Below are 26,431 nucleotides of genomic sequence, written 5' to 3'. Positions count from 1 at the left end.
ATCAAAATGCTTTGAAAACCATAAATGACTATAGAAATCTGTTGTGGTTTCAGTTGTGTCCAACTCTCCATGATCCCATTAGGTATGCCATTTCCGTCTCCTGCTCACATTATAGATGAGGAAACTGAGGCAAACAGGGTTAAGTGACTTGCCCAGGATCATACAGCCAGTCAGTATCTGAGGCCAGACTTGAATTCTAGAAGATGAGTTTTCCTGATTCCAGGTCTAGTATTCACTGCAGTGTGCTACCCCATTTATTCAGTTGTTTTTTCAGGCACATCCAACTCTTCATGACCCCTGTTAGGGGATTTCTTGGCAAAGATACAGGAGTGGTTTGTCATTTTCTTCTCTGGCTTATTTTATCTATTAATCTTAGTTATTATTATTATTGCTCTTTGTATTATTCTGAACTCAAAGACTTCTCCTGTTGTTTAACTACTGCATATCAAGTGGGATAATTTCTGTAAAGTATTCTGAAAACATTAAAGGTCTAAGAAAATGTGCGCTGTTAATAATAAAATAGATTTGGAAATAAAAGAATTTTTACAAAAAAAATAGGTTAACAGATTCTATACCGAATCTTGTATTCTTGTGCTTAAAGTAGGAATTAAATTACTCTTGTAGGGCTCTGTTACAGATGAACCCTTGCTCTAATTAGGTCTTGCTGGTCCTTTCAGTAACAGGACTGGAGACAAACCTGAACGATGGGGAGTTCCACTCTGACAGCAGGTCACCTTAAGCGCAAGGCTCCTCCGTCGTTAGGCTGAGTAGGACTTTATATGTTATTTTTCCTTCTCCTCCTAAAGTAAGCTCCCAGGGCAAAAAAATGCAGTAAAAAAGTTGTTTAAAAATGCTTTGCTCTCTGTCTTCCCCAGGGTACATAATGATGTATAGAGCTCCTCCCTTATTCTCACCCTGAAGTCAATTGTGTGGCTGTCCACTATGTTCCTTGACCTCAATGCTACAGTGAGTTTTTACTGTGTGTATAATTTAGCAGAGCAAAGCAGATACTTTAGCTTACTGAAGTACTTATTTCTTTGCATCACATAAATACGTCCTTCGATGAACTCTCACTCTTTCAATGAATTTCTTTGAGGAAATGGGCTCATTTTGCTTGTACGCGTAGGATTATTTTGGCATTGGGAATTCCAGAAGGGCATCTGGGACCTTTGCCACCTAAACCCTGAGAGATTTGCCTCTTTCCATTAAGCAATATAAAAGGTAGCACCTTCCTCTCCTTGGGTGCTTTTTTCTAATCTTGGCTCTAGAGAAAAGGAGTGACATGTTTTAAATACTGCATTCCTCAAAGCACATTTATTCTTTAAAGGATCAGAAATTTTATTATTAAATTCTTTGGATATAGAACCACATACGGACAACAGGTATATCGATCATGTTTTATTCCCTCAATTAAAAACAAACAGACATTTCTATTTATCCTTCAGACTATCGAGAGGAAAAATCAGAAGTTAAATGTTAAGGCTAGACTCTTAAGGCTATTTCTAAAGCTATCTTCCACACTGCGCTAGACAGACTGCATACAGAGCATATGTGTGCTGGAGAAAACAGATGCAGGTTTTCGGAGAGAAGACTTTGAGATTTGATGTAATTATAGAAGTGGGGGCGGGAAAAGCTTTGAATAATGAGCTACTGTCAGGAAATCATATCTGATTCATGTGTAATCCATTCTGCACAATTGTTTCAATGCTGCATGTATAATTACATTATAAGGTGTAATAGCCACTGTCAAGTTGGAACTTTACTCCTCAAGTTTAAGATTTTTAAAAAATGAATAAAGATTATAGTCAAATATCATCAAAGCATTTTGGGGAGACAGTCATATATCTTCAAAAAGGTCTTCTGGACTACTGTTTTTTAAGGTTTCTAGCGACAGATTTTCAGATGAGATGGATTCTTTGCTTGATGACTGAAGTGGTGAAGGCTCAGGTCTAAAAAATAAAACAAAATAAAATAATTATTTTTCAGATTAAGAGTCAGGGAAACAAGCATCCAGAGGGTTCACAAATGAAAATAAGGAAAATTTCTGTTGGTTTCTCAGGCTTGGGGAAGAGTTCAGAAGAGTTTTCTACATAGGATGCCAAGAGTAAAGCAAGGTGAGGGAAACACAGAATGGTTATTTACTTATTCAAACCTCTAACTCAGTGGTTCTCAACCTTTCTAATGCCGTGACCCCACAATTCAGTTCCTGATGTTGCGGTGACCCCAAACCAAAAAATTATTTTGGTGGCTACTTCAAAACTGTAATTTTGTTACAGTTATGATTCAGAATGTAAATATCTGATATGCATTATGTATTCTCATTGCTTCAAATCAAAAATAATTTAAACATAGTGATTAATCACAAAAACAATATTTAATTATATGTTGAGAAATATTAATCCAGCAGGAGGCAGCCTGAGCGCTGGGGAGGGAGGTAAGTCCTGCCTGGGGAGGGGGTCTGCAGACACTGCTTTCTTCTTCCTGTCATCTCCCTCCAGCTCGAGCTGAGGCTTCACTTTGCTGGGGTTACTCGGCTCCGTTATCTGCTCCAGGAGTTATCTGCTTCAGGACTCATTCTTAACTCCTCAGGAGCCAGCGCCCGGGTGCTCTCTCTGGGCCTTTGTTTGAGTCCGGTCTCCAGGAAACAGGGTAAATCCATCACCCCTCATAGGGGGAGGGCTGCTGACAGGTAACTAATATTAGTACAATGTGCGGGCAGCAGGGTCCCCGTTCTTTCCGAGATCTTGCTGTAAAGTAGCGCAATTTCTCAGCAGCTAAAGCCATTGGAAATATGTATTTTCCGATGGCTTTAGGCAACCCCTGTGTTTTGGTGTTCGACCCCCGCTGGGGTCGCGACCCACAGGTTGAGAACTGCTGCTCTAACTGTTTTTTTTTTCCTCTTCTAAAGCTATTACACATGCAAAGCCAACATGAAGACCCACATGTACTGTCAAGGCAGAAGAGAAGCATCACAGCTGTCCTGGGTTCTTTTTCAGCTTAAGATGGGAGCAAGATTCTTAAGCCTTTCATCAATTGTGTGAATATGGGAGGACTCCCAGTGCTATGATACATAACCTCAAATCGACAAACATTCCACTCTCAGGCCGGCCCATAGCTGTAGTCTTGGTGCTTCCTTCTGTTATGGAGAATGACAGAATTTCAGAGGGGGAAGGGGCCTCAGTTGCCATCCAGTCCTACTCATTCACCAAAAGAGTCTCTGTTGTAAAATGATGACAAAAACTGGTCTGGCCTCTGCTTGAAGACCTCCTGGCAGGGAGAATACAATGCCTTTGGGGAAGCCCATTCTATTTTGGGGCCCATCTTCTGAATGCAGCTTCTACCCAGGGCTCCTGGTTCCCCCTTCAGGAGCTACTTTGGGGCCCATCTACTGAAAGCAGCTTCTACCCAGGGCTCCTGGTTCCCCCTTCAGGAGCTACTTTGGGGCCCATCTACTGAAAGCAGCTTCTACCCAGGGCTCCTGGTTCCCCCTTCAGGAGCTGCTTTGGGGCCCATCTTCTGAATGCAGCTTCTACCCAGGGCTCCTGGTTCCCCCTTCAGGAGCTGCTTTGGGGCCCATCTACTGAATGCAGCTTCTACCCAGGGCTCCTGGTTCCCCCTTCAGGAGCTACTTTGGGGCCCATCTACTGAAAGCAGCTTCTACCCAGGGCTCCTGGTTCCGCCTTCAGGAGCTACTTTGGGGCCCATCTTCTGAATGCAGCTTCTACCCAGGGCTCCTGGTTCCCCCTTCAGGAGCTGCTTTGGGGCCCATCTTCTGAATGCAGCTTCTACCCAGGGCTCCTAGTTCTGCCTTCAGGAGCTACTTTGGGGCCCATCTACTGAAAGCAGCTTCTACCCAGGGCTCCTGGTTCCGCCTTCAGGAGCTACTTTGGGGCCCATCTTCTGAATGCAGCTTCTACCCAGGGCTCCTGGTTCCCCCTTCAGGAGCTGCTTTGGGGCCCATCTTCTGAATGCAGCTTCTACCCAGGGCTCCTAGTTCTGCCTTCAGGAGCTACTTTGGGGCCCATCTACTGAAAGCAGCTTCTACCCAGGGCTCCTGGTTCCGCCTTCAGGAGCTACTTTGGGGCCCATCTACTGAAAGCAGCTTCTACCCAGGGCTCCTAGTTCTGCCTTCAGGAGCTACTTTGGGGCCCATCTACTGAAAGCAGCTTCTACCCAGGGCTCCTGGTTCCGCCTTCAGGAGCTACTTTGGGGCCCATCTTCTGAATGCAGCTTCTACCCAGGGCTCCTGGTTCCCCCTTCAGGAGCTACTTTGGGGCCCATCTTCTGAATGCAGCTTCTACCCAGGGCTCCTGGTTCCGCCTTCAGGAGACAAACAACAAGCCTAATCCTTCCTTCACATGAGGACTTGAAGAGAGTTATCACATAATAACCAGAATCATAAGTTAGCCCTTGTGCCTGGCATGGTTGCTAAGTGCTTTATTCTCATTATCTCAATTTACCATCAAAATGATTCTGGGAGGGAGGATCATTTTGTAGATGAGGAAACTGTGGCAAACAGAGGTCAAGTGATTTGCCCAGGGTCACCCTGCTAGTAAGTGTCTGAGGCTGGATCTGAACGTGGGCCTTCCTGACTCCAGGCTCAGTGCTCTACCACTAGCAGACTAGCTAACTAGCTTCCTTGAGTCTTTTTTTAAGACTAGACATAACCACTATTTTCAGCTAATCCTCATATCATGCTTCTTAAACCGGGGAGTCCCCAGAACAGAACACAATATTCAAGACGGAGTCTAACAAGGGTGGAGGAATGTGGGACCACCCTGACTTCTGGAAGTGGTGCCCATCTTCTGACAAGATTAAATTTTCGGGTTATCATTCCTGGCTGCCATTCAACATGCCCATTCATATTTAGTGGGCAGCCCTCTAAAAATATTTTTGGACAAAACTGCTCTTTTTCTTGTCTTCCCCATCGTATAATCATGAAGTTAATTTCTGGTACCTAAGCTCAAGGCTTTTTATTTGCCCTTACTTAATTTCATTTTATTAGATTCAGTTCAGTACGCTAATCTGTCGTGATCCCCTTGGGGCCTTATCCTATCATCCACTTTGTTAGCTATCACTTTGAGTTGTGTGTCATCTACAAACTGGATGAGGATACCATCTATGCCTTTACCTAAGGCAAAGATGACCATGTCACATGGCTACAGCCAAGTAGAGGTGCCTGTGGAGACCTCCTGCCACACTGACATGAAACAGCAACTTCCTAAAGTCTGGACACGCATCCAATTTCTGTATCCATCTGATTGGATTATAATTTAATTCAGAGCTTGGCAAACTATGGTCTAAAACAGGCCATGGGTTATATTTGCCTCATGGGCCATAGTTTAGCAAGCTAAATTGTATAGTTGGCAAGTTAATTTCTTTTTTACATTTTAAAATAACGTTTTTGGGGACCTGGTTGACACAGTGGATAGAGTGCCAGACCTGGAGTTGGGAGGGCCTGGGTTCAAATCTAATCTCTTCTAACACTTCCAAGCTGTATGAACTTGAGCAATTCACTTAGTCCTGCTTGTCTAGTCTTTACCCATCTATCTTAGAGTTGCTACTAAGTCAGAAAGTAAGAGTTTTTTTTTAAATAAAATTTTTATTGGATTAAAATGTAAAAGTTAAACCCCATTTTTAACTTGTCAGCTATATAAAAAGCATAGGGAGGATTTGGCTATTGGGCCATAATTTGCTGACACCTCATCAAATTCTTAACTATCTTCTCCACAAGGAGAGTATGATGTACTTTATGAACAGCTTGGCCAAAATCTTCTTAAACTATAGCCATAGAATCCCCACTAACTAGTAATTTGATTATCTTGCCAAAAAAAGAAATTATTTTACTTTGACAATTACTTCTGTTGATGAAGCCAGGCTGGCTCTTTGCAAGGACTAATTCCTTTTCTAATTGTTTGATTTCTTCAATGATCCTTTCTAGAATTTTCATAGGAATCCAAAATAAGCTTACTCACCCACTGTGGACACACTCTGCTGTTTTCCATTTAAAAAAACTGGACAATACTTGTCCATGTGCCTCTTGTGATATTTCCAACATCTTTCAAATATTACTCAGAGTGAGTAGCTTTGTAATTTCATCTGTCGGATTCTTAAGGACCTGAGGATGCTGTTCATCTGATGATTTCTTCAAAGGCAGTGGGGCACTCTTACTATCACCTTAATTATCTTGGGTATCAACTCCCTGTTGGTTATTTTTGTTTCCTCGATTCCAATGTAAAGGTCATTCTCCTTTGTGGAGAAAACAGAAACCAAATAAGCTTAGCTCTGCTTTCTCCCTGTTTCTAGTTATCAAATGTTAAGCTATTGATTATATGGCATTAACGTAAAGGAAAACCAGGCTCGAGGTAGCCTAGTCAGGGCTAAAATATCATTATCCCAGGTTTCACGGTGGGAAATACGTAACTTAATTTACTATCTTGATTCAAATTCAGGTTGTGATAACTACAACTCCTATAGCAATGGACAGACTTCTGTGCCTACATAAATTTGTCAAGCCCCAGGAAAATAGATTTTTTTTCTTCCACTACTCATACTTTTTCACTCGTTTATCCTGATTTTGCCTTGGAAAATAGAGGGTCCAGGGCTGGAATATGGGGTTTGAAGGTGTGAGGAAGAGGGAAGAGGTCCTTTTCTATGACCCTGCCCTGACCAGAGGGTCCATGTGGTATAAGACACCACTGACATAGAGTGCAACCCCTCTTAAAATCCAGTAGAAAATCTAATAGAACTATTGTGGCCTAAAAAAAATCATCACTCTGAAGTTAACTTGGTGATGAGCCTTTTCCACATTGAGCGAGGCTGCTCCAGTGACACTGGAAGTGCAGTCCGTCTCTTGGTCTGTGTTCTAGCCTTTCCAGATGAGTGAGAACAGCCAGAGTTTCAACTTTGCTGGCATAGTCTTCAAGGACCTAGCATGACCTCCATTCATGATGAAGTGCCAGGGGAGAAGAAAAAAATAATAGTAAGAAGCTGTTATTATTTGAGTATCTAGGCAGCTCAATGGACAGGGCCAGGCCTACAGATGGGAGATCCTGGGTTCAAATCTGGCTTGGAATTAATACAGAGTACAATTGATACAGGGTATCAAATCCAAGACAGAAGAAAAGAGTAAAAAAATTATTATTATTAGTTGTTATTATTAGTATTAATTGGACAACAATGGCACCTCAGTTCCACACAGGAAGAGCTTGTGGGTGAGCCTACCCCCAGGATATAGCCTTGTCTCCTGCTTCAGAGATAACAGGAATCCAGTTACTGTGGTTGTATATACTGATAACAGAGATTTGCCAAAGGACTTCCTTGATGTGAACAAGGAAGGGTGTCTAGGGCTCCTTTGTGCCTTTCAGGAAGTTAATGAAAAGTCATTTTGGCGCTCTCCTGGGGTCTAGGACCCCCAGACGCCTTACCCAGGAGTGAGGCTGGCTCAGACTTGCCCCCCAAAGTAAGCCACACACTATCACTATTACCCTCACAGGGATAATCCTTGGTATAATGCCACATTTGGAGTTAATGTGAGGTAAGGGAAACAGACACTATTCTCCAGGAGTGTAAAAATGAACAGAATCAACACAGACATCCTTCTAGGACTATGCAATTAAATATTTAAATACAGGCCACATAAGAGGAAGACACAATGATATAGCACAGACCAAAAAGAAAAAAATATATATAATTAAATGTATGACTTTTTATTATCAACTTAGAAAATGTAACACTAAAAACATTTTAATAATCTCTAATAACTTTAAAGTTGATTTCTTTCTGCTGCCCAGCTCTTCCCCCAAAGAATCCAATCATTTCAGCAAGAAAGTCTTAGAAGCTCTTTTCTTATTTTAAAAATTTCTTATTTTATTTTAATAAAGAAAATGCAGTATATTCCTATGGAAGGACTTCTGGTTCTGAAGTCGGGTGACAAGAACCCAAAGCGTACCTTTGACACTTGTGACCTGTGTGAACTTGGGCAAACCCCTCACCTTGCCTGGGTTTCATTTTTCTCATCTGTAAAGCGAGAGGTGTAGGCCTATAAGGTCCTTGCAGGGTATAGATCTATGATCCTAAAGTGACTCTCAAGGAAATAAGACAAAAGGCTTCAAGCCTGTGACAACAACCTGAAGCTGCTTCTGGTAGCTACCTTCAACCTACACAATTGTATAGGTTTCTAAAATGAATTGATAAAAACAATTATTCAATATATTTCGTTTTCCACATGACAGATATGATCAAAGTCTTGAGGCAAAAGGCTTCCCATTATAAGACCTAAAGCTGGTATTTATTAGGCACCTATTATGTGCCAGGCATCATGCTAAATGCTAGAGACACAAAAGCAAAAAGCAGTCCCTATACTCAGGAAGCTCCTTGCTTAAGAAGGAGGGAAAGACACAGAAACAGTTGTAAAAAAGCAGCTGAAATGAAACAGCCAAGGACAATTGCTAGTCATGAAAAGATAATGAGAAACTAGTTTGAAACTGGAGGGGTTGAGGGTGCTAACGTCAGCCTTGCTACTCTCTGATTCCATGACACTAAATGAAAGAAAAATGTATAGCCCACTCTGCTAGTTCACAAATTATTAGGGTTGTCTACTGGTCTTCCTTGGTGGTGGGCGACAACCCGGACCCTAACAAAATAAATTTAGGATGACTCCACAAAGCAGCCCTTTAGAGCTTCTTCCTTCTCTCCTGCCTCCATCTTGCTCACCTCATTCTCTGGTCTAGGAAAAAAAATTTACATTTATTGATAATAATTCAAATTACACAACTATTTCACAAAATATGCAACTGGGCCATATAGTTTGAAGCAGAAAGGGGGAATATGGAAATCTTTGTCTACAGAAGGTGCAGAAGAATTTGTAAACAAAGTATTGGAAATCTATCTAACTGAATCTTGAGAAACCACTTAAAAAAACAAACAAATCCTTACCTTCCATCTTAGAATCAATACTGTGTCAATACAGTTCTAAGGTGGAAGAGAAATGAGGGCTGGGCAATGGGGGTTAAGTTGTTAGGGGCATTGTACCCCCAGAAACTCAGACAAACTATTATCAGGGAAATTCCTCTGCTCCCTTACACCCTCTGACTCCCAACCCAAAACATCTGACCCTGAGAGGATTATCCTCCTTTGATTGTCCCATTGATTTGAGATGGACAAAGATACACCTCATCCATCTGTCCTCCAAATCAGGAGAACCACCCCCATGCCTCCTCCAAAACCCCTTGCCCCAGGGGTTGCTGTAAAAGAATATAAAAACCCCAGAACTGAGGCATTCGGAGAGCAACCTCCCAGGTTGTTCCACTCATGCTGTCTCCTTGCCAAAAATTCAACATTTCTAATAAATCTCTCTTTACTTTTAAGTTAAGTTTCGTAGTCTTGCATTCTTGCAAAAGGTACCCTTCCTGAACCCCAGCGGTACACCTCTGCACCCCACAACAAAGTGACTTGCTCAGGGTATCTGACTCTAGATTTGAAAGAACCTCCCATTTCTAATCCCATTTCTCAATCCACTGAGCTACCTAGCTGCCCCTGAGAAAGAATTTCAAGTGATGCATAAAATGGTCAGCAAAAATGAGTCCTAATCTATTGGGTTGTGATTCAAGCAATGTTATCTTTATAATTCTATCTGACTGGAGAACAACAAAATACAAATGAGAGGCAAGTTGCATTTGATTCAAAATTTGGGATCTGTAGACCTCATGGGTTTATACAAGTTACATTACACTGAGGGTTTTTTTTTTACCCTTTACTTTCCATCTTAGAATCAATATTGTGTATCAGTGCCAAAGTAAATGAGTGTTAAGGGAGTTAAGGGATTTGCTCAGGATTGCACAGCTAGGAAGTATCTGAGGTCAAATTTGAACACAGGACCTCCCATCTCCAGGCCTGACTCTCAATTTACTAAACCACCTTATTGACCATTGTAATGAGTTTTTTAAAACACCGGAAATGACTGGGTGGATTGTGGGTAGGCATAATGATCTCCCATTAGTTGTAAAGATTTAAGTTACACTATGAGCAATCTATCTATTTAAGGAGTAACCAGTGTTTTCACTGAAGGTATTGAACTTCATTTGAGGTCTTTATCCAAGGTTCGCCTTCCTCACTGTACATAATTCCCAGCAACAGTACCATGGTCCCAGGCCTTGCTGTATCCCCTGATAAGGGGAGGGAGTGAGCATTCCTCCTTAGTCCTGGAATCAAGGGTCCAAAAGCCTCCTGAGGAGATGTGGCCTTCATTCAGGGGAGCAACCAAGCCCAGAAGAGACAGAGCTCCTGCAGCCTGTGCCTCCTGGGCAGCCACAGCGACTGCAGACTGGAAAGGCTTTAGTTACCTACCTGTCCTCCTCACCATTAAACAGCTCCATGTCAGAATCACTTGGAATGATACTAAAGAAGGTGTTTGTACATTTACCTTTTCTCTCCTCTGAACACCAGGCCTCTGGACCACTGGGAGAGTGTGTGCTCCCTTTTCTGCTTGCATCGAGCATGCTTAGCACATAAGAAACAATTGGGGATGGGGACAGGAACTGGACTCGTGATTTCACTGGAAAATGAAATTCTTGGGTGAGGAAAGTGCCTCTGCCAATGCTGTCCTGCATCTTTCCTGCAAATTTTCCATCTTAGAGAATTGTCTATTGCAGAGGCATCAAACTGGAACAGAAAGGGATTGCTATGGGTTGAATAATGCTTGGAAAATCACAAATAAGCATTATATTATCCTATATTTTTATTTATTTAGTTAAACATCTCCCAATTACATCTTAACCTAGTTCTGGACAGGGGCTATGAATTTGAGAACACCCTTGTTCTCTCCCTGGGTTCTTTCCTAGGTTGAAGTCCCAACTCTAACCTGTATGAACAGCGTGATCTCTAGCACCATCCAAGGGTGTTCTCTCCCTTCGGTGCTGCCTTGCTTTAAAAATCACTTAATAACTGCCTTTTTTCATTCATCAGATCTGTACTATAGTATCATAGCTGTGTCTCCCCCGAGGCTTCATTATGAATTTGCACTTGCCCTAACAGGTAGGACTGTAGTCCTTAGAGGGCTCTGGATAGATCCTTGGGCCTGAGTCCTTTCTGGGTAACCCTGAAAAAGTCACCTAATCTGTCTTAATTTCCTCAATTGTAAAATAAGGATAATAAGAGCACTTACTTCATAGGGCTGTTGTGAGATAAGTGAGGTGCTTAGTGCAATGCCTAAACTCATGCCCTCCTCATCCAGATTATAGGAGTAACTCTAAGGGCCTTGGATATCTAGTACTATTGCTCAGACTTTACTCAATACTTTCTCTTAACCATCAAACAAAGGAAGTCCATTTGCTTTTACAAAAGGGATTTCCTGCAAAGGAAAGAGCATTGGCAGTTATTTAAAAAACTCACCCTCCAAACTGTGGGAGTACTTTCCCTTGCAACCTCCATGGCCTCTGGGAGTGGGTTTAAGCCTGTACTAAAACTGTAGTGAGCCAGCACGCACCTAAGGATTCTGAAGGTAAAGGAATAGTTCACAGTTCTTTTTTTTTTCCTGAAAGCTCCTTTCTTACTTTTTAGAGACCTAAAAGCTGCCCCCCTTCCCTTCAATCCTTGAGTCATAGTCATTTCAGTCTCTTCATGACCCCATTTGGGGTTTTCTTGGCAAAGATACTGGAGTGGTTGGCCATTTCCTTCTCCAACTTATTTTATAAATGAGGAAACTGAGGATAACAAGGTTAAGTGACTTGTTCAGCATTACAAAGATAGTAAGTATCTGAGGCTGAGTTTGAACTCATGAAGATGAGTCTTTCTGATTCCAAACCCCGTGCTCTATCCACTGTAGAACCCAGCTGCCCTCCCTCCTCAAGTCTGGGTTTTGCAATTCTTATGTTGCTTTAAGCCTCAACTCTGGTGAGATCAACTGTACAAGTGTTGCATTCCTTCAGTAAGATATAAGATGCTTGAGGGCAGGGATTGCTTTATTATATTTTTGTATCTCCAGCATAAAATACAGTGCTTTCCAAATAGTATGTAATTTTTGTTGAATCGAAATTGGATGTGTGACAATGAATTAGCATGCTGTTGTCATTAGAATCGGTTCTGGATTTGGTCATCAAGAGACCTAGACTTAAATATTGCTCTAGACAGTAACTGTGTGGCAACGAGCAAATCAATCTCTTTACTACTCTGAGCATAAGTTCCCATAAAACTGACCATCAGGTACCATAAAACAGATAATTCCTAATAATAATAATAATACCTAGCACTTATATAGCACCTACTATGTGTCAGGCAGTATTCTAAGAACTGTACAAATATCTCTTGTTTAATTCTCACAACAACCCTGAAAAGTAGATCCTATTATTATCCCCATTTTATAGTTGAGGAAACTGGCACACAAACGTTAAGTGACTTGCCCAGGGTCACACAGATAGTAAGCTGAAACTGGTTTCAAACTCAGGTCTTCCTGGCTCTGGGCCCAGTGCTCTACCCACTGTGCCACCTAACTGCCATGAAATTTTATCCAAAAGAGTTGTTGTCAGGAAAGTACTGTGTGTAACTTAAAGGTGTGAGTTATTATTATTAATAAAAACTTGGACAACGAAAATGAATGCAAAAGATAGCTTAATGTTAAGTAGCATAATTGCTGAGATTTCTTTGTTGTACTAACTTGCTTTCACTATGCATAGAAAATTTTGAAACCTGTAATCAGAATTATGTTGCCACCATCTAATTAACTATGAATAGTACAGATCAAAGACAAGATTTGTGGAGAGAAAGGGCTTATCCTGGGGAAGTTTCTCTATAATGCTATGATGAATGATTAACTTGCCTTTTAACTAGCTATTAGTTAAATTGTCTTCATCTTTTCAAGTAGTGTTTGCTTTTACTGGTTCACTTTGTAAAGATAGACTTTTTCATCTAAGTAAAAAAATATGCATACATACAAATGTATATATAAATATATTGGCGTATTTAGTCCTTTTGTATTCAATAATTCAAAAAGTTTATCAATAAGCATTTAAGTGTCTATTATGTGACAGACACTATAATATACTAGGTGATGAGGATACAAATACAAAAATGATAGTTCCTACTTTGAAGGAGCTTACATTCTATCAGTTTTTTTCAAATGGGTAGCTCTGAATGACATAGAAGAAACAAATATTTTCTGAGGATGATTCTCAGGAAAAGAAGAAAGGCCAGAGTTGCCAATTGAGCTCTACATGAGGCCAAGTCAAAATGGGGGATGAAATATAGGATTAATTATGTTGCTTTATCATCTGCAGAAACATGGTCCATGACAAAGATACTAGTTCTGGAACCTAGCAGCCATAGTAAATTATAAGGATCCATATGTTCAAAGTGATCTTGAGACGGATGCCAACTCTAAACTCCACTATTTATCATAGGCCATCATCTCTTACATAAACACACACACACACATATTTTTTTAACATCCTTACACATGGAATAAGTAGATCATCTTATTGCTTTTATTTTTGGCTAGATGTATAGAGACAAAAAAAAAATCAAAAAGAGCTGATGAAGTACTTCAGCTCCCACTAAGAGGGAAAATAAATTGGGTCTATAGTTGCCAAACTGACATAATTATCTTACTGTTTGGGTCACACTGAACAAAGAAACATGAAATGGACTTTATGTCTTGGCAGACTTTATCCCACAAGGCTGGTGATGCCATAGTGGAACTATGTTTCCCAACTTTTGAACACAATATTAAAGACCTGAAGAGGGGCAAATAGAGTGAAAAATGAAGAGACTAAATTGTGAAACATACTTGAAGAAACCATAATTATCAATCATTTGATGAATGGATGGATTTCCTGAGTATTCTCTGTGCTGATTTGAATTATCTACAATTTTACTGCTCCAAGTATTGCATAATTAGCCAATCCATAACATCCCTAATACAATGTTCACAAGAGACATTTTCTGTGTTCTCTTCTGAGTAACAAAGACAATAATAATGAAGGAACTATAATTTTATAGTGGACATAATTTGATTGTAAGGTCATGCCTATTGTCCATAAGGTTGACAGGATTGTATTTCCTAGATTTACCCCTTCCCCAATCCAGTACAAGCCAACAAACATTTATTAACCAAATCCAAATGGTTTCTCTGATTACTGTTTCATGTCTCTATATCTATTTGCCACTTTCATAATACAGTTTGACATTTGATACTACTGAGCCCCCTTCCTCCCATTTTTTCCTCTTTTTTTACTTGTTGCCAGAGCTACTGAAGAGACAATGGAATGATCATTTTTTAGGGATGTTATAGAGGGCAATCCTGCTATAGTTATGAGTTGGACTCATTGGCCAGTGTGGTCTTTTCCATCCCTGAGATTCTTTGCTTCCTTTTGCATATGTCGGCATATGTACATACATACAGCTATCAGAGATAATGTATCTATGGAGAAATGATGTTCCTTGTGAAGTGAACACATAAAACTAAATATGTGTATACAAAAGCACATATACTACATGCTGATATATATATCCTCCAAAAGTATTCACTAGTAACTGTTTCCCTAAGGATTTCTATAACAGTGTGACATTTTGGGAAGGCCTTTGGTCTCCAAAATTAAGCAATATATGTTTTTTTAGGGGTATTTGTGAGATGGAATTAGATGGTATTAACTGAATTACTTTGGGCCAGAATCAAGGTTTCTACACTATGGGCCACCCAGGCAGAGCCTGGTCTGAGACACAGATAACCAAAGTCACAGTAAATGGAAAGTGTATTTTATTTCCAAAGGGAGAGCTTAAGAGGGAAAAGGGGGAAATCCCTGACACTAATTTTACTAGCTAAGTACCCCAGAATCTAAAGCCTTCTCATGAAGGATCTTCAGAGAGTAGTTTTCCTACTCTTATCTCCCTGTCCTAGCTAAGCTGTAAAACCCCAGGCCCTGTTCTATTTATCCTGCACTAAAATCCTCTTTTGGTTATTTCTAGAGACACTGGTCTATAACAGATCAGGTAGGGATCCAGGGAAAAGATCCCAAGTCTGTATGGACTCAGACCTCTGCTTTACTGACAGCTTGATGTTGATACAGGACAGTGACAGGCTCTCAAGATCTTCTTCCAGGACACATAGCACAAGGACAGCAACACAGACAGCAATATGGATAGGGCCAAATCCTCAAGACTCGGCATCTACTCCCTCCAGGTTCAAATCCAGAGAAAGACAGTCAGCCTCAGCAGTCTCTGAGTTTTCATCTTAACTCCTCCCTGCAGCATCCCAGAATCTTTCCCTGTTAGTCTCATGCCTCTGTCCTCTGTAAACCTTCATTTTCCTACTAAACTTATCTTTGCCTTATAATATTGTGAAAGTACATATTTCACAAGTTAGAAAGTTCTAAACAATGTAATGATGGTTCCCTACTCAAAATTATCAGAGCAGCCACCTCATTCTCTCTAGCACACACATTCATTAAGCACTGATGATTAGACTTATCATGTCACTTTCCATCTCCAAAAGGGCAGCTTGACCTCATTTCCTACCTGTGAGTGTCCCAGTGATGTTCTGTAATAGCTCATAGATGCTCCTCTCACATTTGGAAAAACCAGTAAGAGACTGTTTCTACAAAACTATCATCTCTGGAAACTGTTATGGGTTCCCTCATTGTTCTTCACTAGTGAGAGAGACTGTTTTCTAATACCTTGCTTTCTTGTTGGGTCTTCAAATAGGATCAGAAAAGCTGGGAGATTCCCCTTGTCATATTCACCAGTAGGTTCATGTGAGCAATAAATCTATTTGTTTACAATGCCAACAGAAATGGTTAAATCTGAGTTTTGTGTGTTGTAAAGGGTAAGCCTGGTTCGGGCTGGTCTCCTTGTAGTTTAGGTTCAATGTTAGAATGAGATGAGACACTTACTGGTCATTCAACAATTTGAAAAAGGAGGTTCATTTAGCATAGAATAGAAAGGGTATTCAACAACCTAATGTGGGCAGATTGGGCCTCTTTCCTTCCATTTAGAAACACATCTGGTCAGTGGGGCAGAATGAGGTGCTTCTTCTGTCCTGAGACATCTACAAGTCTGAAGGGCCTGGACACCACATGGGTGGAACTTCCCTTTAGGTAATCAAGAGGGCAGGTCACAATGTCTGGAAGTCACCGAGAAGTTGTATAAAGGAGGGGCTCAGCTTGAGCCTTAGTTCCCTAGGCCAATTGAGTCCCAGGAACAGATTTGATAATTTTCAGGGGAAAAAAAGGAGTTGAAATAGGGAGGGATAACCTTGATAGATAGTAAGCCTATTGCATATGCATTCTCATTCTCTCTCTCTCTCTGTCTCTCTCTCTGTCTCTGTCTCTGTCTCTGTCTCTCTCTCTCTCTCTCTCTCTCTCTCTCTCTCTCTCTCTCTCTCTCTCTGTCTCTCTCTCTCTCTCCCTCTCTCTCTTTGCCTCTCCCTCTCTTTCTCTCCCTCCCTCTCTCTCTCTCTGCCCACCCCAACCATATTCTTTCTCCCCACACACAAATACACTGCCTGCCCCCTCTAAGAGAATCAAGTACAACAAAAAATTCAACTAAAAGGGTACCCATATGTATTATTATGATTTAGTTCCATCTATACTCATATTTGGGGAGCTCTTCTGGACTTTATACTGTTTTGGCCTACCTGAAGATTATTTTCAGGTGTAATAAATTAATAAAAAGAGAACTAGCATGTTATAGAAGAAAAAAAACTGGATTTGAATTCAAGCCTCCCCTCTGACACTAGTTATATGACTGAGGAAAGCCAGCTAAGCTCTCTAAGTATTATAAGGATGATATTAGAAAATAAGTATTGTTTTATTAGTTTAGAGATAAGAAGTGAAGTGGCTGGCTTAATAAAAGAACTGGAGTTTGAATCAGAGCTGAAAGCGTGTTGATTTCAGATGTGACAATTATAACTGTTTTTCTATGTCAATTACTCTCTTTCTGGCAGTTGGCAGAAACACACTCCCAGAGACTCTCAGGGTTGGAGGAGGCAACATCTTTGCCTCTCTCTCTCTCTCTCTCTCTCTCTCTCTCTCTCTCTCTCTCTCTCTCTCTCTCTCTCTCTCTCTCTCTCTCTCTCTCTCCCTCTCTTTCTCTCTCTCAGGGAAAGATCTGAAGGAGCTCAGTGTTTTCCTTTCCTAACTTGGGAAACACTATTGAATATCTACTGTGATTTTATAGATTGTTTAACTCTGAGAAGACCAAAGAAAAACCTGGTCTTTGGTTTGGACCTGAGTCTTAACAGACTCAGAGTTCTAACTTCATTCTTGTTGAGACTCAACCAGCTAGCCTTTGCTATTTTATAATTTGAAGGCTAAGTTAAGATTCATAAGGATAATAGTGGTAGTTTTTATTTAGATAGTATAAATTTGGGTTAATTAGATCAGGGAGGATTAGTATAGCCTATGAAACACAGGAGAAGTGGTTCCTTGTGGAATCTGGGAGTTTATTTGGGTAGATTTAGAATCCCTTAGAATTAGAAATCCTTTATTTATCATTATATATATTTGATAAATACTTTATTTTTATAATAAGATTCTCTTTAGCATCCTTGTGCCTGGCCCTGAAGGGAAGTTCATATTTGAGATTCATTTAATCACTTGTGAAGATTGGATTTAGCTATTTCCTGATTGTAACAATGAAGATACTTAGTTTAACAAAATCAGGAATGCCTTGGGAACTTTAAATTACTCAACCCTACTTAGACCTTACTTTAGGGGAAGATAAAGTTGTAATCTCCTGATTGAACAAGGAAGGTACTTAACTCTTACCTTATAGTGAAGCTAGAACTTTAAGCTAAGTCTATTTTAAGATCTTAATACAAACAGGTGTTAAGTAACTATAAAGGTTAAATTAATTACAAAAAAAGTTAAGTAACTCACAAAAGGTGAACTTAAAGAAATTTTAAGTAACTCTAAAAAATATAATCTAATCAAAAGAAGATGAGAACTAAAAGTATAGACAGTCCTGGAAAAAAGCCTTTGATGTGATTAGATGTGAAAATTTAGAGGAGGAGACACAAGGGTGAAAAATCTATATATTTGGGACACTTCCTCTCTCTGGCACCTTTGGCGGCAGAGAATTGGCTGATAGCAGTGTGCTGGACCTTTTGGCATCTTAGCTTGGTTACAAGATATTGTCTGGTTTGGTGGTGAGTTTCTGGCTGAGTTTTCCTCCTTTACTTTCCAACTTTATCCTCTTAGAAGCTTCTAATCTTCTCCAGAGACCTAGAGGTGGGGATTTTAAACTCCCACTAGCACAGGCCAGGCAGGAGAAATCCTATATCCTCTACCCTCCTTCTCCTTAAATTCCTTCCCTCTATATTAATTAAATTACCATAAATTTCCAGACTGACTTGAGTATTTTATTTGAGATTTCCCTTGGCGACCAATTAAATCTAGATATAAGTCACAACCCTAAAATTATCTTTACACACTGAAGATACTTTTGATTACCTCTATCAAAAGTAACCAAACAATCTGAAACTGATTGGTGAGTTAAAGTATCTGAACAGTTTTGAACCTATATTGGAACAGTTTTTTCATCTAAATATTTTATTTTATAATTCACCAAATTTATTTTTACAGTATCAGGCAACTTACCTAGGAATTACCTCCGAAAGTATAAAAGGTGGTTTTCACTTGGTTGAGGAAGGTCTCATACCTTCACATTTACTTATTTAAATTCTACATTAATATTACTTTAGCATTTGGGATAAATCATTATGATCAAGACATGCTCTGATTCTTGTTGAGAACAACTAACTATAGTTCATCTTGTGTTTCTCTTTTGTAAGAAATCTGATCTCTGATTTTCTATCTTTTATAGTGAAAGCATGATAATTCAGTGTCTGGTCCATTTGTTTATAGTTATTTTCAGCAAGCTTTCTCTGGGTAAATCACTCAGTATGATTCAGCATTACTCAAAAAGAGTCAGACTATGTTCAAAATCACCAGCACATGTTAAATAGTTAAGTAATTTATCATATGTAGTCATAAAATAAGCAAGGAAAAACTTCACAAATTCACCTATCTTGGGATTACATTTGAACAGAATGAGAGCCTGTTCTCTAAATCTGGTGGCCAAATGCCCTCCTTTTTATGGAGGAATGTCAAGAGTTGGTTGTTAAGCAGAGGGGTATAGTCAGAAATGTGAAATATGGCCATATTTTGTACTCATTGAATTTAAATTGAGTAGAACCCATGGAATCAGATGAATTTTGTAAATCTAAAAAGAAAAAAAAACTTATATAGAATGAACAAATGTAAATTTGTTACATTTTATATCTAGTTTCAGTTGATTATGTCAGCAGAATAGTACACATGACAGAGTGAGAACAAGTGCAAGAATGAGAGAGAGAAAGGTTTAGTGAATAAAATGCATGTCAGCTAATTTGTGTATTCTGACAAGGCCTTAACAAGCATTGCATTATAGTTTGAGAAAAGCTGAACTTTTGATAAACATATTTATTATCCTGAAATTTATGAAAATTCCTAGCATAATCCATGACAGCAATATGCTTGTTGTTGCAAAAGCCCATTCTTTGAACCTGTGATATTCTTTTGTTACTGATATATGACTGCAAATCCACCAACCACAATGATTTCAGATGTGTCAAATTTGCAGGTGACCTAAAGGACAATGGAAAGATTCCTGGTAGATTTAAGAAAGTTGGAGCATATTGCCAACAATGCCCTATAATTTTGTTGGGGAACAAAAATGAAATTTATCTAATGACATGTAGATACATAGGGAATTTAGCAACCAATATAGTTTTTAAAAAGAAAGGCATAAAATTAAAACAGTTATGAAATACCACCTTACACCTAGCACACTGGCTAATATGACAGCAAAGGAAAGTAATAAATGTTAGAGGGATGTGGCAAAATTGGGACATTAAAACACTGCTGGTAGAGTTGTGAATTGGTACAACCATTCTAGAGGGCAATTTGGAACTATGTGCAAAGGGCTTTTAAAGATTGCCTACCTTTTGACAGAGTCATACCACTGCTGGGTTTTTACCCCAAAGAGACAATAAGGAAAAAGACTTATACAAAAATATTTATAGCTGCACTCTTTGTGGTAGCAAAAAATTAGAAAATGAGGGGGTGTCCATCGATTGGGGAATGGGTAGACAAATTCTGATATCTGTTGGTGATGGAATACTATTGTACTAAAAGGAATAATGAACTGAGGAATTCCATGTGAACTGGAAGGACCTCCAAGAATTGATGCCAAGTGAAAGGAGCAGAACCAGGAGAACATTGTACACAGAGACTGATGCACTGTGGAACAATCAAATGTAATAGACTTTTCTACTAGCAGCAATGCAATAATCCAGGATAATCTAGAGGAATTTATGAGGAAGAATGCTATCTGCATCTAGAGAAAGAAGAAGAAAAACATATGATCGAACATGTAGTGTAATAGGGTTTTGTGTTTAGTGTTTTGTGATTAGGGTTTGGATGTTAAAAGATCACTTTACTGCAAATATGAATAACATGGAAATAGGTTTTGTACAATGATACATGTCTAACCCAGTGGAACTGCTTGTTGGCTTTGGGAGTGGGGAGGAAAAAGTGGTGGGGTGGGGATGATCCTGAATCATCTAATTATGGAAAAATATTATAAATAAAAAAGGAAAAAAGAAAAAGAAAGGCATAGAAGATGAAAGGAGAGGCAAAATTTAAAAATATGACATAGTCTTATAAGCACTATATCAGTAGTATGTGATCAGAATGAAATGAAGCTGGCAATAATGCTGAAGGCAACAAAAATGGTTTTTAGCTCTATTGGGGAAAAGAAGGGAAAAAACTACTGCTTGGGCTTATTTGGCAAGAACAGAACAGATGTTGGAAAGGATAGAATAAGGATAAAACAGCCATGATTTGAACTTAGACATCTTATTCTGGATGCAGTGTTATTCTTTCATATCACATTACTTTTTCTAATAGTTTACTGTTGTGCCATAGCAATTCGGCTATAGTGAATAAAATAAGATTGTCTTTCATGTTTTGGGATATAGCAATGCTTTTTTTTCATCATTTTTCCTATCTAGATCCAGAGTGGGAAAGGACTTAAAGAGATTGCTAATGCAACCCATTCACTTTACAGATAAGGAAATAGAGGTGAAGTGATTTGCCCATGTTCTCAAAAGTAGTAAGTAGAAGAGTTAGGGTTCAAGTGTAGGTAGCTGGATTACAAATCCTGCCCTTTTTCTACTACATCATGCTGTGCATAAGTGTTTGATGAATGGGAGAATGACTACAGGTGTAGAAAGATTATATAGAGTGTTTCTAGTCACAAATCTGAATGACAGTGGCTCAAGTAGAATTATTCATCTTTTGAAAGAGATTAATTTATTTCATATCCCACCTACATGTCAGAACTATTTTTTTTAAAACCCTCACCTTCCGTCTTGGGAGTCAATACTGTGTATTGGTTCCAAGGCAGAAGAGTGGTAAGGGCTAGGCCATGGGGTTAAGTGACTTGCCCAGAGTCACACAACTGGGAAGTGTCTGAGGTCAAATTTGAACCTAGGACCTCCCATCTCTAGGCCTGGCTCTCAATCCACTGAGCTACCCAGCTGCCCCAGAACTATTTTTTAAGAAAGGGAAATAATTTGTCTTCATATTGTTACCATATCATAACAACAAAAGGCCCAGCTTTGTCATCTGTAAATCAATGGCTAGGTCCATAGACAAACCTTGTGCTATCCTGGGGATCTGGGGATTCTATAGTTTCCATTACCTTCCCTGCAACCTCTGGCATGTCAAATCATGCAAATATCCTGTGTATAGCTGCTCTCTGGAATCCCTATTGCCCTCAGCCCTTTTTGAATTCTCAGTTCAGAAATAGAAGGGTAGACCAAAGGAATAGATTAGGGTTCCAGATTTTGGGACAAGAACTCACTATTTAACAAAAACTGCTGGGAAAACTGGAAAACATTATGGGAGAAACTTGTTCTAGACCAATATTTCATATCCTATACAAGGATAAAGTCAAATTGGATATATGATTTAGAAATAAAGAGTGATACTGTAAGTTTTTAAGGGAACATAGAATTGTAAACCCGTTGGATCTATGGAGAAGGGAAGAATTTTTGACCAAACAAGAGATAGAGAACATTATGAAATATAAAATGAACAATTTGAGTCTATCAAATTAAAAAGGTTTTGTAAACAAAACCAATGTCACCAAGATTAGAAGGAAAACCAAAAACTGGGGGAAATTTTTTTTATAACAGATTTTGCTGTTAAAGGTCTCATTTCTCAAATATATAGAGAATTAAATCAAATGTATAAGAATATAAGCCATTCCCCAATTGACAAATGGTCAAAGGATATGAAAAGAAGTTTTCAGATACAGAAATCAAAGTCACCAATAAACATATGAAAGTGTTCTAAATCTCTCTTGATTAGAGAAATGCAAATTAAAACAACTCTGAGGTACCAACTCTCACCTATCAGTTTGGCCCATGATAGTAAAGGAGGGTGATAAATATTGGAGGAGAGGTGGCAAACTTGGGGCCCTAATGCATCCTTGGTAGAGTTGTGAACTGATTCAACCATTCAGGAGGACAATTTGGAACTATGCCCAAAGGGCTATAAAATAATGCATGCCCTTTGATCCAGTAGTACCACTACTAAGTCTTTTTCCCAAAGAGACAAAAATTTAAGAAAAGGAAAGGATCTACTTGTACCAAAATATGTATAGAAGCTTTTATGTGTGACAAAGAATTGGAAATTGAGGGGATATCCATCAGTTGGGGAATGGCTGAACAAACTGTGGCATATGATGGTGTTATAATGCTATTGTACTATAAGAAATATGAGCAGCATAATTTCAGAAAGAGCTGGAAAGACCTTCATGAACTGATGCAGAGTAAAATAAGCAGAACCAGGAGAACAAATTTGCACAGTAACAGCAATGAGGGACTTGTGACAAAGAATGCTATCCCCCTCCAGAGAAAGAACTGTTGGCATTGGAATGCAGATCAAAGCATTTGGTTTTTCACTTAAAATTATTTGAGTTTTTATTTTGGAATTTTGGTTTTGTTTGCATATTCTTCTACAAAAAGGAACAATATATAAATATGTTTTACATGATAATACATGTAGAACCCAGGGCAAGTTGCTTGCCAGCTCAGGGTACAGGGATGGAATAGAGGTAGGGAAGAAAATTGGATCATATAATAGCAGAAAACTTATGTGGAAAATGGTTATTGCATGTACTTGGTAAAATAAAATATCTTTACAAATAAAAAAAAGAGAATTCTAAAGTCACTTGGCTTCTGAAATATTAGGTAGAAAAATATGCATTGCAGGTCAAATAGTTTTCTAAAGGGAGTCAAAAGAAGCCAAGGTGAATCCAGTTATGAGCTTGCCATAGAATTCTTCAATCTTATTTCAATTCACCAAAGTTTAAATATAGAAACTAATGATATGAGAACCCCAAAGAATAAAACAACAACAGTTATATCTCAAAAACATCTTTACAACATAGCTAAAATATAAAATTATAACCTTTACCACCAAGGTACCTAGTAACATATTTATATGTGACATGGAATACTTTTGTACATATCTTCCATCTACTATTATACAACTGAAGGTGATTGGGTTGAACATGTAATGACTTTAAGACAATTTCTGGAAATTGAGTAAATATTTGATATCACTTTTGTTTCTGCTGTAAGCGAAATGTCTCTGTGTGTATTGTGTTCGTGTGTTTTAGAAGCAGGGAAATGATATTACTTAAACATTTCTGTTAGTTTAGTTATCTATTAATTTTCAGTTTTACAATATTATTTAAACTTCAGAGAATACATACTTCTCTGCCTAGAATTTGGTGAATAACCAAATGTAATAATGTGAAACAGTTCAAGCTGATATAAAATCTTTAGCTGTGCACACCCTCTACTGAAAGAAACACGGTCCCTATTATCAGCAGGGAATAACTGACTTACACCATCACTGTCAAATGAGAAAGAAGAATCACATTTCAGAAAGCAGAAACCATAGGTACAAATTAAAATGTTGAAATTGCAAAATTCTGAGAATCCGGCTTGTCTGGAATTAGAGAAGCCGTCATCCATAAATTTGCAGTCAGTTTCAAAAGACAACCATGAAAATTGGACAGGCTATAAACATGCAAGGAAAACATACAGCTGTATTCCACCCAGGCCAATCCAGATTTCTATTAAGATGCTTCACTGCATGTAACCTCAGCAGTCCTTTTAAAGGCTTAAAGGGGGCCCCCGTGAATGGACAAAGAAGAGATTTCAGTTTTTCTCAATGGCTTCCTTTGTTACTTAAACATAAATTGTTCCTGAATTTCCCTTTGTTAAAATAAGCCATTTGTTTTATTCCTTTTCATTTCATTAAGGAACACACACAATAGAAGAATCTGACATTATTTTAAAATTGGACCACTTTCTAGAAAATTAACAAATTCAGAGGTGATTAGAAGAAATATTAGAAAAATTATAACAAGTTTCCAAAGAACACTATTTTTGCCTGCTTAAAAATGTTTACTTTGATATATACAGGGAATCCCTAACTGAGAAAGAGGCTGTATCCCACGAGACTGCTTTTGGGGTCCCTCTCTCCTCTTCAGTTCCCTTTTCTTTTCAAGATTGAGTCTCCTCATCTCTCCCAAACTGGAAGTGGAGGGCCCAATCCCATGGCTGTTGGGCACAAAAGCTTGGACTTGCTCTGTTTCCAACCTGCTTAACTTCATACCTCCTTAGGGAGTATGTCCCAACTTTGTGTGGATACTCCATCAGCTTAGTTCACTATAATTCAGAGCTCCTAAATTCAAATGATCCTACCAGACTTAGTACCCCAGTAGCAAGGATTAAAGGCTTGCACTAACACTCTCAGCAAAAGTATTTAAATAGGTTATTTGGTAGAGAAACCGAGTTACACCTAGGGGTTAGTTTCACTTTATCCATTGAGACACTTAAAATGCCTCTAAGTCAAATAGAGGTTAAATGACTTGTCCAAGTTCACAAAACCGGTAAGTGTTGCAGGCTAGTTTTAAACTTAGGTCTTTCAAAATAGGGTACAATAGCATTTATGTTGAATATAAACATGCTCGAATTTGATGAATGAACATTTATTATAATTAATACACATTTATTAAGTACCTTTTTAAAATTAGGTACAAAGACAAAAATGAAAACAATTTCTACTCTCATGGAGCTTACATTCTATTGAGCAAGAGATGCTATTATCTGTTGCCTAATTTTAATTATATGCTCATACTTTCAAAGACACATCTATTTGAGCTCTGGAAATAATGCCCAGTTTCTAAAGAACTTTACAAAGTACTTCTCTTACAACAAAACTATAATACAAGGTGGGTATCATCCCCATTTTATAGATGTAGAAATAGAGTCTCAAAGAAACGGAATGATTTATGTAGACTTGAATAGTGGGTAAGTGGAAGAGATGGAACTCAGACTTGGTTTTATAATAGTGTTCTTTGTATGAAACTTTCTAGGCATCTTATCCTCTGTTTAAAGCCAGGGTTCTTAACATGGGGTGTATGGTTTCCTTTGTAATCCTTTTATTTTATTTTATGTATTTATTAAATAATTAAACATTACTTTGAGAAAGGGGCCACACATTTCAAAAAACTAACATGGGGGTCCATGGAACCAAAAAAAAAATTACTCCTGGCTTAAAGTATAAAATCTCAGGGGAAAAGAATTGGTGTGTATTGTGTTTTGTTTTGTTTGGGGTCAGCAGACAATAAGAAGACAAAGACTTTAGATAAAACAATTTGAGATTTGATTCAACTTTTTCCTCCCACATTACATATAGATATACAAATAAGGAAATAGGCATTAATCAAGTCTTATGTTATGTCAATAAATAAATATTAATAACAAGGAATAACCTATGCAATATTCAAGATTTGTTTTTTAAATGTTATTGAGAGCCTACAAAATGTAGGTATCTCATATGATTTGATGTCCTAATTCTGGTAGAAAATGTTTGTTTTTTAACATATACAAATTAAAGATATCACCCTGAATTACAAAAATCAGCCGCCCCATGGCTTATCATATTAGAATAAAGTATTTAAAACTAAGGAAGGATGTTGAATGAAATTACAAGCATATTAAAATCTGAATGAATGATAGGCCCTTCAGTCTTTTTGATGAGATTTAATAAGAAATGAAAAGTCTACTTCCCTCCCTATCCAATCTATTGCCAAGGCCTGCCAATTTACCTTTGCAACCTCTCCCTCTCTCTGACACTGCCAGAACCTTGGTGTAGGCCCTCATTATCACATGTCTAGACTATTACAATAGCCTCTTCCTGGGTTGGATTGCCTCAGGTCTCTCCCTACACCAATACATCTTCCATTCAGACACCAAAGGGATCTTTTGAAAGCATAAGTGCAATCATATTATTGTCCTGTTCAATAAATTCCA

At 38.6% G+C, this 26,431-nt stretch overlaps 1 protein-coding gene across 7 annotated transcripts in view; it reads right to left on the bottom strand.

The window, feature by feature from the left end:
• Positions 1-1,385: 1,385 nt before the first annotated feature.
• Positions 1,386-26,431, bottom strand: part of XRCC4 (X-ray repair cross complementing 4) — a 433,707-nt gene continuing 408,661 nt past the window's right edge. For 5 of the 7 annotated variants that reach the window (XM_007487355.3, XM_056824611.1, XM_007487350.3 and 2 more), the window contains one exon: positions 1,386-1,949. In XM_007487355.3, coding sequence (XP_007487417.2) covers positions 1,885-1,949 — 65 coding nt within the window. In that variant the 3' untranslated portion in view covers positions 1,386-1,884. Of the gene's footprint in view, positions 1,950-5,975; positions 6,250-26,431 lie in introns of all 7 variants that reach the window. The other 2 variants (XR_008917883.1, XR_008917882.1) reach the window with 2 other exon arrangements.

The sequence above is a fragment of the Monodelphis domestica genome, chromosome 3 (genome assembly GCF_027887165.1).
Source record: "Monodelphis domestica isolate mMonDom1 chromosome 3, mMonDom1.pri, whole genome shotgun sequence".
Taxonomy (NCBI): Eukaryota; Metazoa; Chordata; class Mammalia; order Didelphimorphia; family Didelphidae; genus Monodelphis; species Monodelphis domestica.
This window is presented reverse-complemented; position numbering and strand designations above follow the sequence as displayed.